The sequence below is a fragment of the Nicotiana sylvestris genome, chromosome 7, assembly GCF_000393655.2.
Source record: "Nicotiana sylvestris chromosome 7, ASM39365v2, whole genome shotgun sequence".
Taxonomy (NCBI): domain Eukaryota; kingdom Viridiplantae; phylum Streptophyta; class Magnoliopsida; order Solanales; family Solanaceae; genus Nicotiana; species Nicotiana sylvestris.
This window is the reverse complement of record NC_091063.1, coordinates 19,529,016-19,541,503: the sequence shown is the minus strand read 5'-3', so window position 1 is coordinate 19,541,503 and position 12,488 is coordinate 19,529,016. Positions and strand designations below refer to the sequence as shown.

The 12,488-nt window shown below is 34.6% G+C and overlaps 1 protein-coding gene across 4 annotated transcripts; it reads left to right on the top strand.

Annotated features, from left to right (window-relative positions):
- Window positions 1-1,781: 1,781 nt before the first annotated feature.
- LOC104222770 (CSC1-like protein At3g21620) lies at window positions 1,782-11,603 on the top strand. 4 transcript variants are annotated; one of them, XM_009774059.2, is made up of 12 exons: window positions 1,782-2,060; window positions 3,975-4,309; window positions 5,251-5,397; window positions 6,575-6,710; window positions 7,224-7,325; window positions 8,060-8,179; window positions 8,295-8,375; window positions 8,737-9,077; window positions 9,202-9,447; window positions 9,664-9,988; window positions 10,607-10,840; window positions 10,952-11,603. In XM_009774059.2, exons 2-12 carry the CDS (start codon window positions 3,996-3,998, stop codon window positions 11,210-11,212), a joined length of 2,307 nt encoding a protein of 768 aa, XP_009772361.1. In that variant the 5' UTR covers window positions 1,782-2,060; window positions 3,975-3,995; the 3' UTR covers window positions 11,213-11,603. The 4 variants fall into 4 exon arrangements, with proteins under 4 accessions (XP_009772361.1, XP_009772365.1, XP_009772362.1 ...); XM_009774063.2 differs by lacking the exon at window positions 1,782-2,060 and adding an exon at window positions 2,125-2,998; XM_009774060.1 differs by lacking the exon at window positions 1,782-2,060 and adding an exon at window positions 3,008-3,845.
- The last annotated feature ends 885 nt before the right edge of the window (window positions 11,604-12,488 follow it).

Below are 12,488 nucleotides of genomic sequence, written 5' to 3'. Positions count from 1 at the left end.
AAAAGAAGTTCTGACTAGATGAAAAATGCCTCTTTTTATTTGGTAGTACTACTCTTTTTTTAGTCCCTGTATAATGTTGGAAGTTGGAACTATTTAAACTGTTCTCTTTGTTTTGAGAGTTTTTTATACATTGGTCATTTTCATAAATTAATTATAAGTTCTTTTTTTCCCCTCAGTGTATTACGCAATCTCAAATGCTTTGAATATCTTAATTGAATTTTTAGATGCTATTTTTTTAATTAAAAAGAAACTGTTAAAACCAAAAAGATAGCTGACTAGCTAATAAAACCTTGACGATGGTTATTTCCAACTTTTGTTATATTCGTCTTATCAGTTTACGACTCAATATTCAGTTTTCCTCAATTGTAAAGGTTAGTCCTCAATTCCAACTACTTATATTTGCAATTTTATCAATTTACTTAATTGACTTTTATATGCATACACATGAAAAAGTTAATTCTTCTGTCTTAATTAATTCTAAAAATAAATTATTTTTAAAATTCATTAATGGATCGTGCGAAGCACGAACTAATTCACTAGTTAAATTGATAATAAAATAATAAAAATTCGACGAAAATCTGGTCAGACAGTAATTTTTTTTTTTTTTTTCACTTAAAACTTTCTTATCATGTGTAAGAAGTTTAAAAGTGGATTTAATACTTAATATTAGTATGCCAAAGGCATGAAAAAGTTGGTAATACATCACATCTACTAATACATTTCAATATTAGAGGCACATATAGGTATAGTTTTGACCACACCAAAAAAATTAAAATAAAAGTCAACATTTCATGTACAAAAATGTCAACTTTTAGTAAATTTATAGGCATACTCAAACAATAGCTGATGACTAATTTACATACACGTGTTTCACGAATATGAACTCACTCTAATAGACCAAAAAGCATACATGAACAATAATTTGATGACTAAGGTCTAACTATGAAAATTGTCACCCCTATTAATAAAAAAAATTAAAATAAAACTTTTCGATACCATTTGATCACAATAATACTAATTATGATGATATTAAAAATTGTAACGCATTACAATGTAACTCTCCAATGAATCTCATATTAATAGATACATGTACTAGATTTGTGAAAAGTTAATGCCTTTTTTTTTTCCTAATAAAGAGATCCAAATTTCATGAAATTATTTACACCTAATTATACAGATTACCTGTAACAAGTTTACTTAAATAGGTAAGCGGTTTTTCTTCTAAAGGATCTTTACACAAATAGTCATTCGAATTTACTATTTTCTTTTAGTCAATATATATAAATTATACAAAAATTATATATGATTATACATATATTATATATACATATATTATACATCCGTCAACTATTTTAAGAGGATGTTTGGATTGACTTTTAAGCTGGTCAAATCAATTTTTAAGCTCTTTTTAGCTTTTTAAGTGTTTGGCAAAGTCAAAAAGTGCTTAAAATAAGCTAAAAACTGTTTAACAAGTCATTAAAAGCAATAAGTTGAAAAAATAATTAAAAGCTATTTGTGTTGAAAAATCACTTATTAAAGTCAATCCAAACGCATTCTAAGTGTGGCGCTTAAATAAACGGTTATTTAAGTTAATTGTTCTTGATTTTTTTTTTTGGGGTGGGGGGAGGGGGGGAGGGGGGAGTATCTAGAGATAGAAGTTTGCTGCAATTCATGAAAGTAGCCGTTACTGCACATGGTCCCAATGGTACATTAAGTTTTATAGAAAAAAGATGAAAAAAAGAAACGGGAAAAAACCCAATAAAAGCAAGAAAATCTCTCTTACTACATTAAACAATTCCATTAATATACTTCCTTTACAAACAGATCACATTCAAGTCACCTTGCCCCCATAATAGGCCATTGTTTCAGATGTTTCTTTTTTCATGTACCTCTCTTTGTCAGTTTCTGCTTTTATCATCTTTCTTTAATTATTAAAACAGACACTGTTGATCTTCTATTCAACTGTCCTTTTGAATTCTTTAATCCACAGTTCCATTTTCTGATAAGAAAGAATTCTCTCTCCTTTGGCAAGTCCAAGAAGTACTTTCATCAGTCACTGAGTACGAATCTCTACACCCTTTTCTTAGTTTTAAGTCATGGTCTGTTTGTTCATTTTTCTATTTTTAGCTTGTCTATGTGTACATTATGTGTAGTGCCAAGATTGCATCTTTTGAAGGAGCTATGAAAAATACTGCCACTTCGTATTAGTTCCAGAATTGGGTTGATTTTGTTTCAGATTTTTCTGTTGTACACATTGTTCATTTTTTTTTACTTATTAGAATTTTTCAGTACCAATGGGGTAATAGAAGAATATAGGAGCAAAACAAAATACTGTAAAGCTGGAATCTTTTTTGGTGATAGTCAACTTTCAATTGAATGTCTTTTGGTCCTGGAATATGTTAGCTAGGGGGCCTTTTGTATTGTTTTGGAAAAACTAATATTTAATTCTTGTAGGAAAACTTCATTGGATAGAACAATTTGAAATTATTGACAGTTGAAAGATAGTTTCAGTTTTCAGGCATGTACATTTTAATTGTGTTTTGTTCTAAATTTACATGATGGTAAACTCGAGGAAGAGTCTTGATTCATGACCTTATAGGATGTTGATCTACGATGGTTCGATTGGATGAGGTGTGAAAGGTGGATTTATGAGGTCTCAATTTTGAATGCCAAGGGAAGTGTATGAAGATAAGTGGGTTGGATATCCAGGAAGTTTACGAATAGTCCACAAAGGAAATAAGAGTGACATTTGCATTGCCTAAGCTGTTTCTTTTAGTGGTGAATTGCTTCATCTCACAATTGGAAATATGCTTAGATAACTGCCACAAGGTTCATGACACAATTGAACCTTGAGAGGCATCCAGTGTGTTGAGAGGCCCTTATATTTCGGGTGTATGATGACACTGAAGCAAGTCCTAGATTGGTCAATTTGAGTTGATCCATTTCTATATGTTTGTATATAGTAGTTAGTCAGTGATGGATCCAACAGCGATCACAGGTAGTGGCAGTCATTGCCATCTCAAGCTGTTATGAATCTATTGTTCCTTCTTTAAAACTTATGTAAATTTTAACTTAAAGCTTAGCGCTAGCTCCTTGGACTGAAGAACCATAACTCCCCTTTTATGAATGTATTAGCATAATCCAGGACCAACTACTTTGCAACATGTGAGAAAAGGAGAGTTATATGTATATGTTATTCATGAAAGTTTGACTAAACAAGTTGTTTCAAGAAATGTGGTTTACTTGTAGTATGGTTGGTTATTGTCAAATACGATACAATGTGAGTACACAGACACAAACTACTCACTCCTTTCAGATACTATGAGTGAGGGTTAAGAAGGATCGCTGTGAAAATATAGATAGCAAAAGGAGCTAGTATAGGTTTATCCAATTCTATTTTTATAAATAAACGTGATCATAACTTTAGTTGGCTAGACTGTTATGGTGATTACTTTTAAGAGCAGTGGTTTTTTCATGCCTCATCCATGAGTTCCTTGGCTATTGTTCATGCATTGGCTATGAGTTTTCTGCCCTTGTTTAGGGATTTCATGAGTTATCTTTGTGCATTCATAAATTTTGCGCTTTCCTTTGGCTTTCTTTATTAAGGTCCCATTGAAACCTCTATTATTTTTCTCAATCTGCTGTTGGCAAAGCATTTTACTGAGAATCAATGTAGAGATCTTGCTTTTGTTATCAATGAAAAGGGGGACAGTTTGCTCTAAAGACCAAGCATCTCATCTCAAAACTGTAAAAGTGGGCTGTTGGACTGCAATTTTATCCTCGTGAAATATTTCCTCCACAATAATTGAACATGGGGATAGCTTAGTTTCTTGTTTGGAATGAAGGTTTTCTCATTTACTATGTGTACTGTACTAATCCCATTGTTGAAAATTGATTCAAATATATGTTATGTATTGTTTCTGATAGGTTTCCACTTTGACATGTTTATCTCACTAAGAGTTCTAATATTGCAGACAAGACTTTGAAGCAGAAACATGGCCACTCTAAGTGATATAGGTGTTGCGGCTGCTATTAACATTCTTAGTGCATGTGTGTTTTTAATTGCATTTGCAATCCTTCGAATACAACCTGTCAATGATAGGGTATACTTCCCAAAATGGTACCTAAAGGGTTTAAGAAGCAGTCCTTTGCACTCGGGTACAATTGTCAACAAGTTTGTCAACTTGGACTTTCGCGCATACCTGAAGTTTCTGAATTGGATGCCTGCTGCATTGCAAATGCCAGAACCAGAACTTATTGACCACGCAGGATTGGACTCTGCCGTCTACTTGAGGATTTATTTGATAGGGTATCTTCACTTGGCTCTTTCTCTTCTTGTTTTGCATTTTCTGTATTAGGGTATAACTATGGAGCAGCATATCTTTGTCACATTATGCCCAGGACTCCAATCTTAACTGTGAGCACGGACTAGGGAATATGATGATGAGAATTTTAGGCAGTGACCTCTTTTTACCGACATACTATTGAGTCTTGATTCATGAACCTTGAACTTTACCATTATTGTGTATATTATAATTATCCCCTGTACATTGGAATCTTATTTGAGTCATGATTACCATGTTTCAAGTTTTTAGATAGCTTATGACTTGCTTATAGTTCCTTTCTATATTCCATGTTTATTACGAAAAGTCATAAATATGTCTTCTTATGCCATATAACAGTTTTTTTTTTTTTACATTTTTCTTTGGTCACAGAAATATCTAGAAGTTACTTATTTTTCAAGAAATTGCTATAATAGTCTTTTATGATGATAATCATTTCGAAAATAGACCTCCAGCACTTGGAACACTTAAAAATGTAATAGTTCTATATTTTGAATGAAAATATTTAGCACAGATCAATATCTGCAACTACGATATTGCGTGGCTAATCATATATCATACCTCGAGGAATGAGTAATGCTGTAACCTATTGCTGATAAATGTACTTCCAGTAAACAATTTGAGTAGATAATTAATTCAAATTAGCATAACAGTTTTTCTTTTGGCATTGAAGAATTCTGCCTAATGATGTGGCTATTGTTTCAACTTTTTAGGAACCATATCAGAGTCCTTTTAGATAACCAATAGCGTCTGTCTCTTATCTCTGTTTTTAGCATACTTAATATCAATAATCCCAAGGCTTGTGAAATAAAAAAACCAGAATATATGTCTTTAATAGCTTAATGAGTAGTTGTTCGTTCGTGCCCCGTTCTGGGTTTCATTGTACATTCCTTTTGGTTTAATGCAGGCTTAAAATATTTGTCCCAATTGCTTTTATTGCTTTCTCAGTCATGGTTCCGGTTAATTGGACCAACCGTACATTGGAGCTTTCTAATTTGACTTACAGTGACTTAGACAAGCTTTCAATTTCAAATATTCCTCTGGGATCACAGAGGTAAGCAGAATACTCATTGCTGTATAGTTTGCAATTGTTCTTTCTGAAATTCACAGGCTTTTTTTTCCTTTTAACTTTTCCGTTAGTTTTCTTTGAGAATTCTAAAGATGTTCCTGGTTTCACTTATGTCTTATGCTCCTTTTCAGTGTACCAATGTCATTCAGTTTCCTTGATATTTGTCAAGCCCTTAAAAATTAGGAAGCTGCTCATTGCTTGGTTCCATCTGTAAAGTATTCAAAGTATCGTAATCTTGTAATAAATGTAATTTGAAGGGGATTCGTAGGAGATTTACTTTAAAACTTCCAAAACCAGTCAAATGTAAGAGCTGAGAAACCACTTGACATGGAAGCATACAGTAAAAGAAGAAAAGAAATCGCAGCATATGAGCCTTAGCCATATTTAACATATCGTATTCACATAAAGTAGAGTGTCTACATCAGTTTATGCATGTATGGAGATATCAAGGTGTCTTAGCAGAATGAGATTCCTTCTGTGTGCATCAAAAGATCTTTAAGACATCTCACTACAGATGGCCGCAAAAAGACTAGTCTGGGTACTTTCATTGGTCAACAATTCATTATGTACATTTTATATTGATTATCTTCTGCTCTAACTAAAAACTATAGGACTTATCATGCTTGTAGAAGTTATTGATTGCGGAAATAGAGAAAGTTCTTTTTTGATGACGTAAGATTGGTTACAAGTAATAACAGTGACTGCGGAATGGGAGAAAGTACAACATCCTTATCAGAACTAAGCCTTGGAAGTCATCCAATACGATACTTGAGGAAAACAAGTTTTAAGTCTTAATTTTATAAGGGGAAAAGAAAGTTCTAAGTCACACGGGACCTTTAAATACAGAAAAGAAAAATTACCAGTTGACAGTTTGCTGTTTTACCAGTGTAATTGCCCGTTGTCGGATTCTCCATTATGCATAAAATAAGGTTTCATGTTCTGGGAGTCAATATAGAGGAACTAAAGATTCACTAACAATAAAACACAATGATGACATGTTAAATATCTTTCAACTTTTAGGTACACATTAAGGACATTAGACTTCCACATGCATGTTTTCTGGGGAGTGGTGTAGGTGGTTTCTTTCTGACTTGTGTGGTGCTGTTGTCCTGCTTAAGTGAATAACTTTCTAGCGTTTAAGTATTTGAACATCTGCTTGCAGATTCTGGACCCATCTGGTTATGGCTTACATTTTTACTTTCTGGACTTGCTATGTGTTGAAAAGGGAGTATGCGATAATTGCATCAATGAGGTTGCATTTTCTTGCATCTGAACGTCGACGACCAGATCAATTTACAGTAAGAACCATAAGCCTAGTTGATCTATTATGATGACAATCTTTGTGGTAGTATTTGCTTTCTCTTAGGCCTAGGTTGGCTATCAATTTGCTTTACAGCAAGAGAAAAGTATATAGTTTAATATTTTTAATATAATTGTGTATTTGTTAGCGAAAACTTAATATTGATCCTGGGACTTAGATAACTTGGGCATGCTTAGATGCAAAGGCTACTTAAGTTCAGCATATCCCATCTAGGAATTCGACTTATTGTGGGTCAGCTTGACGCTGTAAATTAATATGAGCTATGCTTGGTGTTTTTCAAGGTCATCTCTCTCCCTTTGTCAACAATAACCACCTTATTAGAAAGACATTAGATTAACATTTAGTTTTTTGGGGGTTAAAACTTCACCTTCCAACAATTTTGGCCTTTAATTTCTTCTCATTCAATGCTATACAACAATTAACTTAATGTGTTAAAGTGATGTGTAGTATGACTTATGCATGTTTTTTACGATTACTATGCCCTGCCCAGGTACTTGTCCGAAATGTGCCACCAGATCCCGATGAATCAGTGAGTGAGCTAGTGGAGCACTTTTTCATGGTCAACCATCAAGATCATTATTTAACTAATCAGGTTGCAATTCAAACACCTATCTTCTCATTTAAAACATTTTCTGTCTGTCAAAGTTTATGCATAGTTTCTCTCTCTTTTGCTATCATACTGACCTCTAAGGGGTCGTTTGGTACATGGGAAAAGAATAATAATCCCGGGATAAAGTTTGGGATTAACTTTATTCCATGTTTGATTTGGGTATAAGCTAATCCCGGGATAAAGTTTATACTAAAATGGTGGGATTAGTTATCCCATCGCACCATTGTACCAAATGACCCCTAAAAAGGACTCTGTAGTGTTAGCTCTTAACATGTTGAATAACCAATATGCATGAAGGAATATAATGGCATGAATTAGAAGGTGAAGAACAAGGTGTTGTTGACAGTTCAATGTAGGCAAGGGAGAATAGAAGTTTACCACCTATTAGTTTATCTGATACTTTGAGAATATGTTGTCTATTGCGCGCATGATAAATGTCATCTCTTGTTTTGGAGTCGTATTAGAGATTTATTTACCAATAGAACATATAGAGAACTTCTGCTACTTTTTGTTTTTATTTTCATTTAGTATAATATTGGTTCTGGGATGAGGTGGTCACATTTATCTAGAATCAAATTCTAGATAATTTTCCATTTACCTTTACATCACATTTCTGCACTAGCTACCTTATTTATTAGAGCTGCTGATTATAACACCGATAGTGCAGGAGGAGTCGGTCTAATGATGATTTTCTTTTCCCCTTAAATAATGTGTAGGTTGTATACAATGCCAACAAGCTAACAGCGCTAGTCAATGAGAAGAAGAAAAAGCAGAATTGGCTTGATTATTATCAACTCAAGTATACTAGAAATCTGTCCAAAAGGCCCACATCAAAGGTATTGTTATTAGTTTATTTTTGCTTTGGTATTAGCTAGTGATCTTGAGGAGAAATTTCTGTTTCTCACATCTCAGTACTAACGCCCAATGAGGAATATCTTTTCTATTAAGCAGACTGGTTTTCTAGGCTTATTCGGCAAGACCGTTGATGCAATTGATTACTATACTTCTGAAATTGAAAAGCTGTCAAAAGAAGTAGGTACCAACAGTATCTTTTTTACATTGTTGACGTTTTTGTGTACTGCAACTGTGTAATTTATTAAACATTTTTAGGAGGAAGAGTCTTTCTTGCATTCTTATATTGGGAATTCCGAACCTTAAAAAAATTATCAGAAATTTGTGATCAAGACAGATAGACTATAAAAATATGAGGTAAATCAGATGAGATAAAAATATGAGGTAAATCAGATGAGTTGGTTGAACGTCAACTTACAGGGAGAGTTCTTTGGCATTTTAGTGATAGCTACATCCTCGGGTGTCAGTATTTAATGATTATTTTGTAAAATTCCTTATAACGGTCCTCACGCATCACCACTTTGGATTGTGCATATGTCAGATATCTGATGAGAGAACGAATATTATTGGGAGCTCCAAGTCTATTATGCCAGCAGCATTTGTTTCCTTCAGAACAAGATGGGGAGCTGCTGTTTGTGCACAAACACAACAAGCCAGAAATCCAACGCTGTGGTTAACTGAGTGGGCTCCGGAGCCCCGTGACGTCTACTGGGATAATTTGGCAATTCCTTATGTTTCGCTGTCAATCAGGAGGCTTATTGTTGCTGTGGCATTTTTCTTCCTTACCTTCTTTTTCATGATCCCAATTGCATTTGTACAGTCCCTTGCTAATATAGAGGGAATAGAGAAAGCATTACCTTTCTTGAAATCATTGATTGAAGCGTGAGTCTCTTCTTCTTCACACTATTTCCTCTCCAATTCATTTGAGACAACTTATATAGTTTTTGAATACCAGTTTTGGCAACTTGGAAGGTATGTATTTATCCTAATGATGTTTTTCATGCAGTAAAGCTGTAAAATCCTTCATCCAGGGGTTCCTCCCTGGAATCGCGTTGAAGATTTTCCTTATCTTCCTACCTTCAATATTGATGCTGATGTCAAAATTTGAAGGATTTAGCTCCATATCAGCTCTTGAGAGGAGATCTGCAACAAGATATTATATTTTTCAGTTTGTTAATGTGTTTCTTGGAAGCATCATTACTGGGACGGCATTTCAGCAGCTAAATAATTTCATGCATCAGTCAGCAAATGAGTATGTCCTCAAGAATTTCATCTTTAATTCTCTAATGCAGAATGTCTCATTCCAGCATGTCACTTCTTAAATTGACTTCTAGATACAGCTGCTATTTCATTTGTCAATCCCATTTTAATCCTAATGTCATAAAGAAGAGCAGGAAATGTTCCACTCTGTTTCGCTTGCTGATTATGAAAGATCATACAACTAAAGGTTGAGTGATTTCTGATGCAGAATACCGAAGACAGTTGGTGTATCCATTCCGATGAAGGCAACCTTCTTCATAACTTACATAATGGTTGATGGATGGGCAGGAGTCGCTGGAGAGATACTTAGGTTGAAGCCATTGATTTTCTTTCACTTGAAAAACTTCTTCCTGGTGAAGACTGAGAAGGACAGAGAAGAGGCAATGGATCCAGGAAGTCTCGGGTTCAACACTGGTGAACCTCAGATACAGCTCTATTTCTTGCTTGGCCTTGTTTATGCTGTTGTGTCGCCAATCCTGCTCCCTTTCATCATAGTATTTTTCGGCCTGGCATATGTTGTATATCGTCATCAGGTAAAGCTTATTTTTTGAAGAGATCTTTCATTTGATAAGTTAATTCTTTCAGAAGGACTTCTTTCAGTGGAACAAAAATCAATTCAAGAACTTCATTACTGTTTTTTGTATTTTGTTAGTGACGTTTCTGCCTGTATTTTGGCATGGTACTTCTTCTAGGTGCACATTATACATGATTTTATGCGCACTTGTAAGTTGTCAGGGAGACCGAGGTGCGGGGTTCGGTCGAACCCAGTAACTTTAGTCCAAACTCTGTAATCTATTTAATATATAAAAATTATTAATTTAAAACCCAGTAACTTAAAATGGTTAGAATCCTGAACTCATAAGCTTTAAATCCTGGCTCCGCCTGCTGTAAGATGATAATTCTGAAGTACATCTGCCTCTGTCTTGAGGCTTCTAATAGGACTCCATTTACTGCATGATCAGCTCTCCTCAGTTTTCATGTATTTCATGTTGTTTCTAGGTTAACAATATAGTATGTTAGGCATCTATATATCACCACAATGTGGCCATTTTGTGTTTGCTTCCCCTAATTTATGTGCACAGTAGAGATAATTTTGCAATTCTATGTGGACATTTGGAAACCTGATTTATAATGTTATGTTTTACCTGTAGATTATAAATGTCTATAACCAGGAGTATGAAAGTGCTGCAGCATTCTGGCCTGATGTGCATGGGCGCATCATAACCGCGCTCATAGTCTCTCAATTGCTTCTAATGGGATTGTTAAGTACAAAGGGAGCTTCTCATTCAACTCCACTGCTTATTACGCTCCCTGTACTAACCATTTGGTTCCATCTGTTCTGCAAAGGTCGTTATGAGCCGGCTTTCATCAGATATCCATTACAGGTATTGCAGCTTTGTCTATTGCTTTTTCCTTTTTCCTTTTATGATCTATGGCCAACTTGAGGGAGTTGATGATTTTTCTTCCTATGGCATACTTTTCTTGATCAATATCAGGAAGCAGTGATGAAAGATACGCTAGAACGTACAAGGGAGCCAAACTTCAATTTGAAAGAGTACCTTCAGGATGCTTATATCCACCCTGTTTTCAAAGGTGAAGAAGATATTGAGAGTGATGCAGCCAGTGAAGATGGGAAGCTGGAACCTTCACTCGTCCCAACAAAACGCCAGTCTCGTTTCAACACTCCATTGCCAAGCAAAAGGAGTGGTTCATCTCCTCCATTATTATCTGATTTTGATGCAAATACGCGAGTATAGCTAGAAGCCTCTGATTTATAAGCATATATTTAGCATCATCACAGATAAAGCCAACTTGAAGAGAGTAGCTTGGCCGAAACATATTCTTAGTCAAAGCATGCAAGTTTTTGTGAGCTGGCAGCAATCTGGTTGGCCTGCATGTTTCAAGGTTATAGAGTTGTTTAGTCTTGTACATAACCATCTTGGTTCTCTATTACTTTAATTGGAAGTTGTTCTCATTTCCTGTCTACGATCAGCTGTTAAAAAGATGGCATAGAAAAAGCGTCCTTGCCATGTAAATCAAAAGCCTTTTAGATGAAGACAACTCTATTTTAAGGGGAGAGGATATTTTTACTTAAAGTTTCTCAGGACTATGAAAGGAAATGGTCATTTCTTCTTTTGTTGGCATTTTGCACTTTTGTCTAAGGCTCTTTCTTTTTTTCTTTCTTTGCCATTGCTGTCACTGAAAACTACTGCAGCCCAAGAAAAGTAAAGATGGGATATAGTAGAATTTTTTTATTAAAGAGAAATGAAGAATAAGGTTTACTGCACTTTTCACATGAAATGGCTCATGAAAACCTTGACATACAACAACAAACCCAGTATAATCCCACATAGCGGAGTCTGGGGAGGCTAGTGTGTAGGCAGACATTACCTCTACCTTGGCATCTATAGCAGAAATTTTCAGTTTTCCAGAGGATTTCCTAATCACTTCGGTACTAACAAAGACAGAGGGATCCCAAGAAAGAAGAGTCTTGATTTACCATACTGCAATTTTACTAGGAAATGTCCTTATTTTGCACTATGCACTCCTAAATTTTCCTCATTGACAAACTGAATGAACTACGTTACGTGTCCGAGCTCTCAGAAAAGATTATCCCTCTCCACATAGATTAAATTAGCGGAACTTCCTCCTATTTGATTATTTTGGATGTTGCAAAAGTATTTCTCCTAATAGGAAAATATATCTTCTAATGAAAAAGATTTTGTTAACTAGTAAAAGAAAAAGAGAGGCAAATGGCTAATCATTAATTATCACAAATGAGAAACAAATAGGTGCCAAGATAAGTTTTATACCGGTTTCATAGGTAATATTACTTTTTTTCAGTGCATGAAATAATAGGGATATCAAAAACTGCATTTATCAATGTTGTCAACAGGAGTAATTTACCAACTGTGTATCACTTCAAAATAAATTCAAACGAATTAAACAAGATAAAGAAATTTAAACAAAACGAATCGACAGTAAAATAAAGGGAAGTGTATGGAGCTAATATTCGAGTGTACAGATTCAAGC

What these genes read in the sequence shown, in the direction of transcription:
- LOC104222770 (XM_009774059.2), top strand. Translation starts at nt 3,996, where the DNA reads ATGGCCACTCTAAGTGATATAGGTGTTGCGGCTGCTATTAACATTCTT. An exon ending in ATGCATCAGTCAGCAAATGA is followed by an intron (nt 9,448 to 9,663) that starts GTATGTCCTCAA and finishes TTTCTGATGCAG; the next exon opens with AATACCGAAGACAGTTGGTG. An exon ending in ATGTTGTATATCGTCATCAG is followed by an intron (nt 9,989 to 10,606) that starts GTAAAGCTTATT and finishes TTTTACCTGTAG; the next exon opens with ATTATAAATGTCTATAACCA.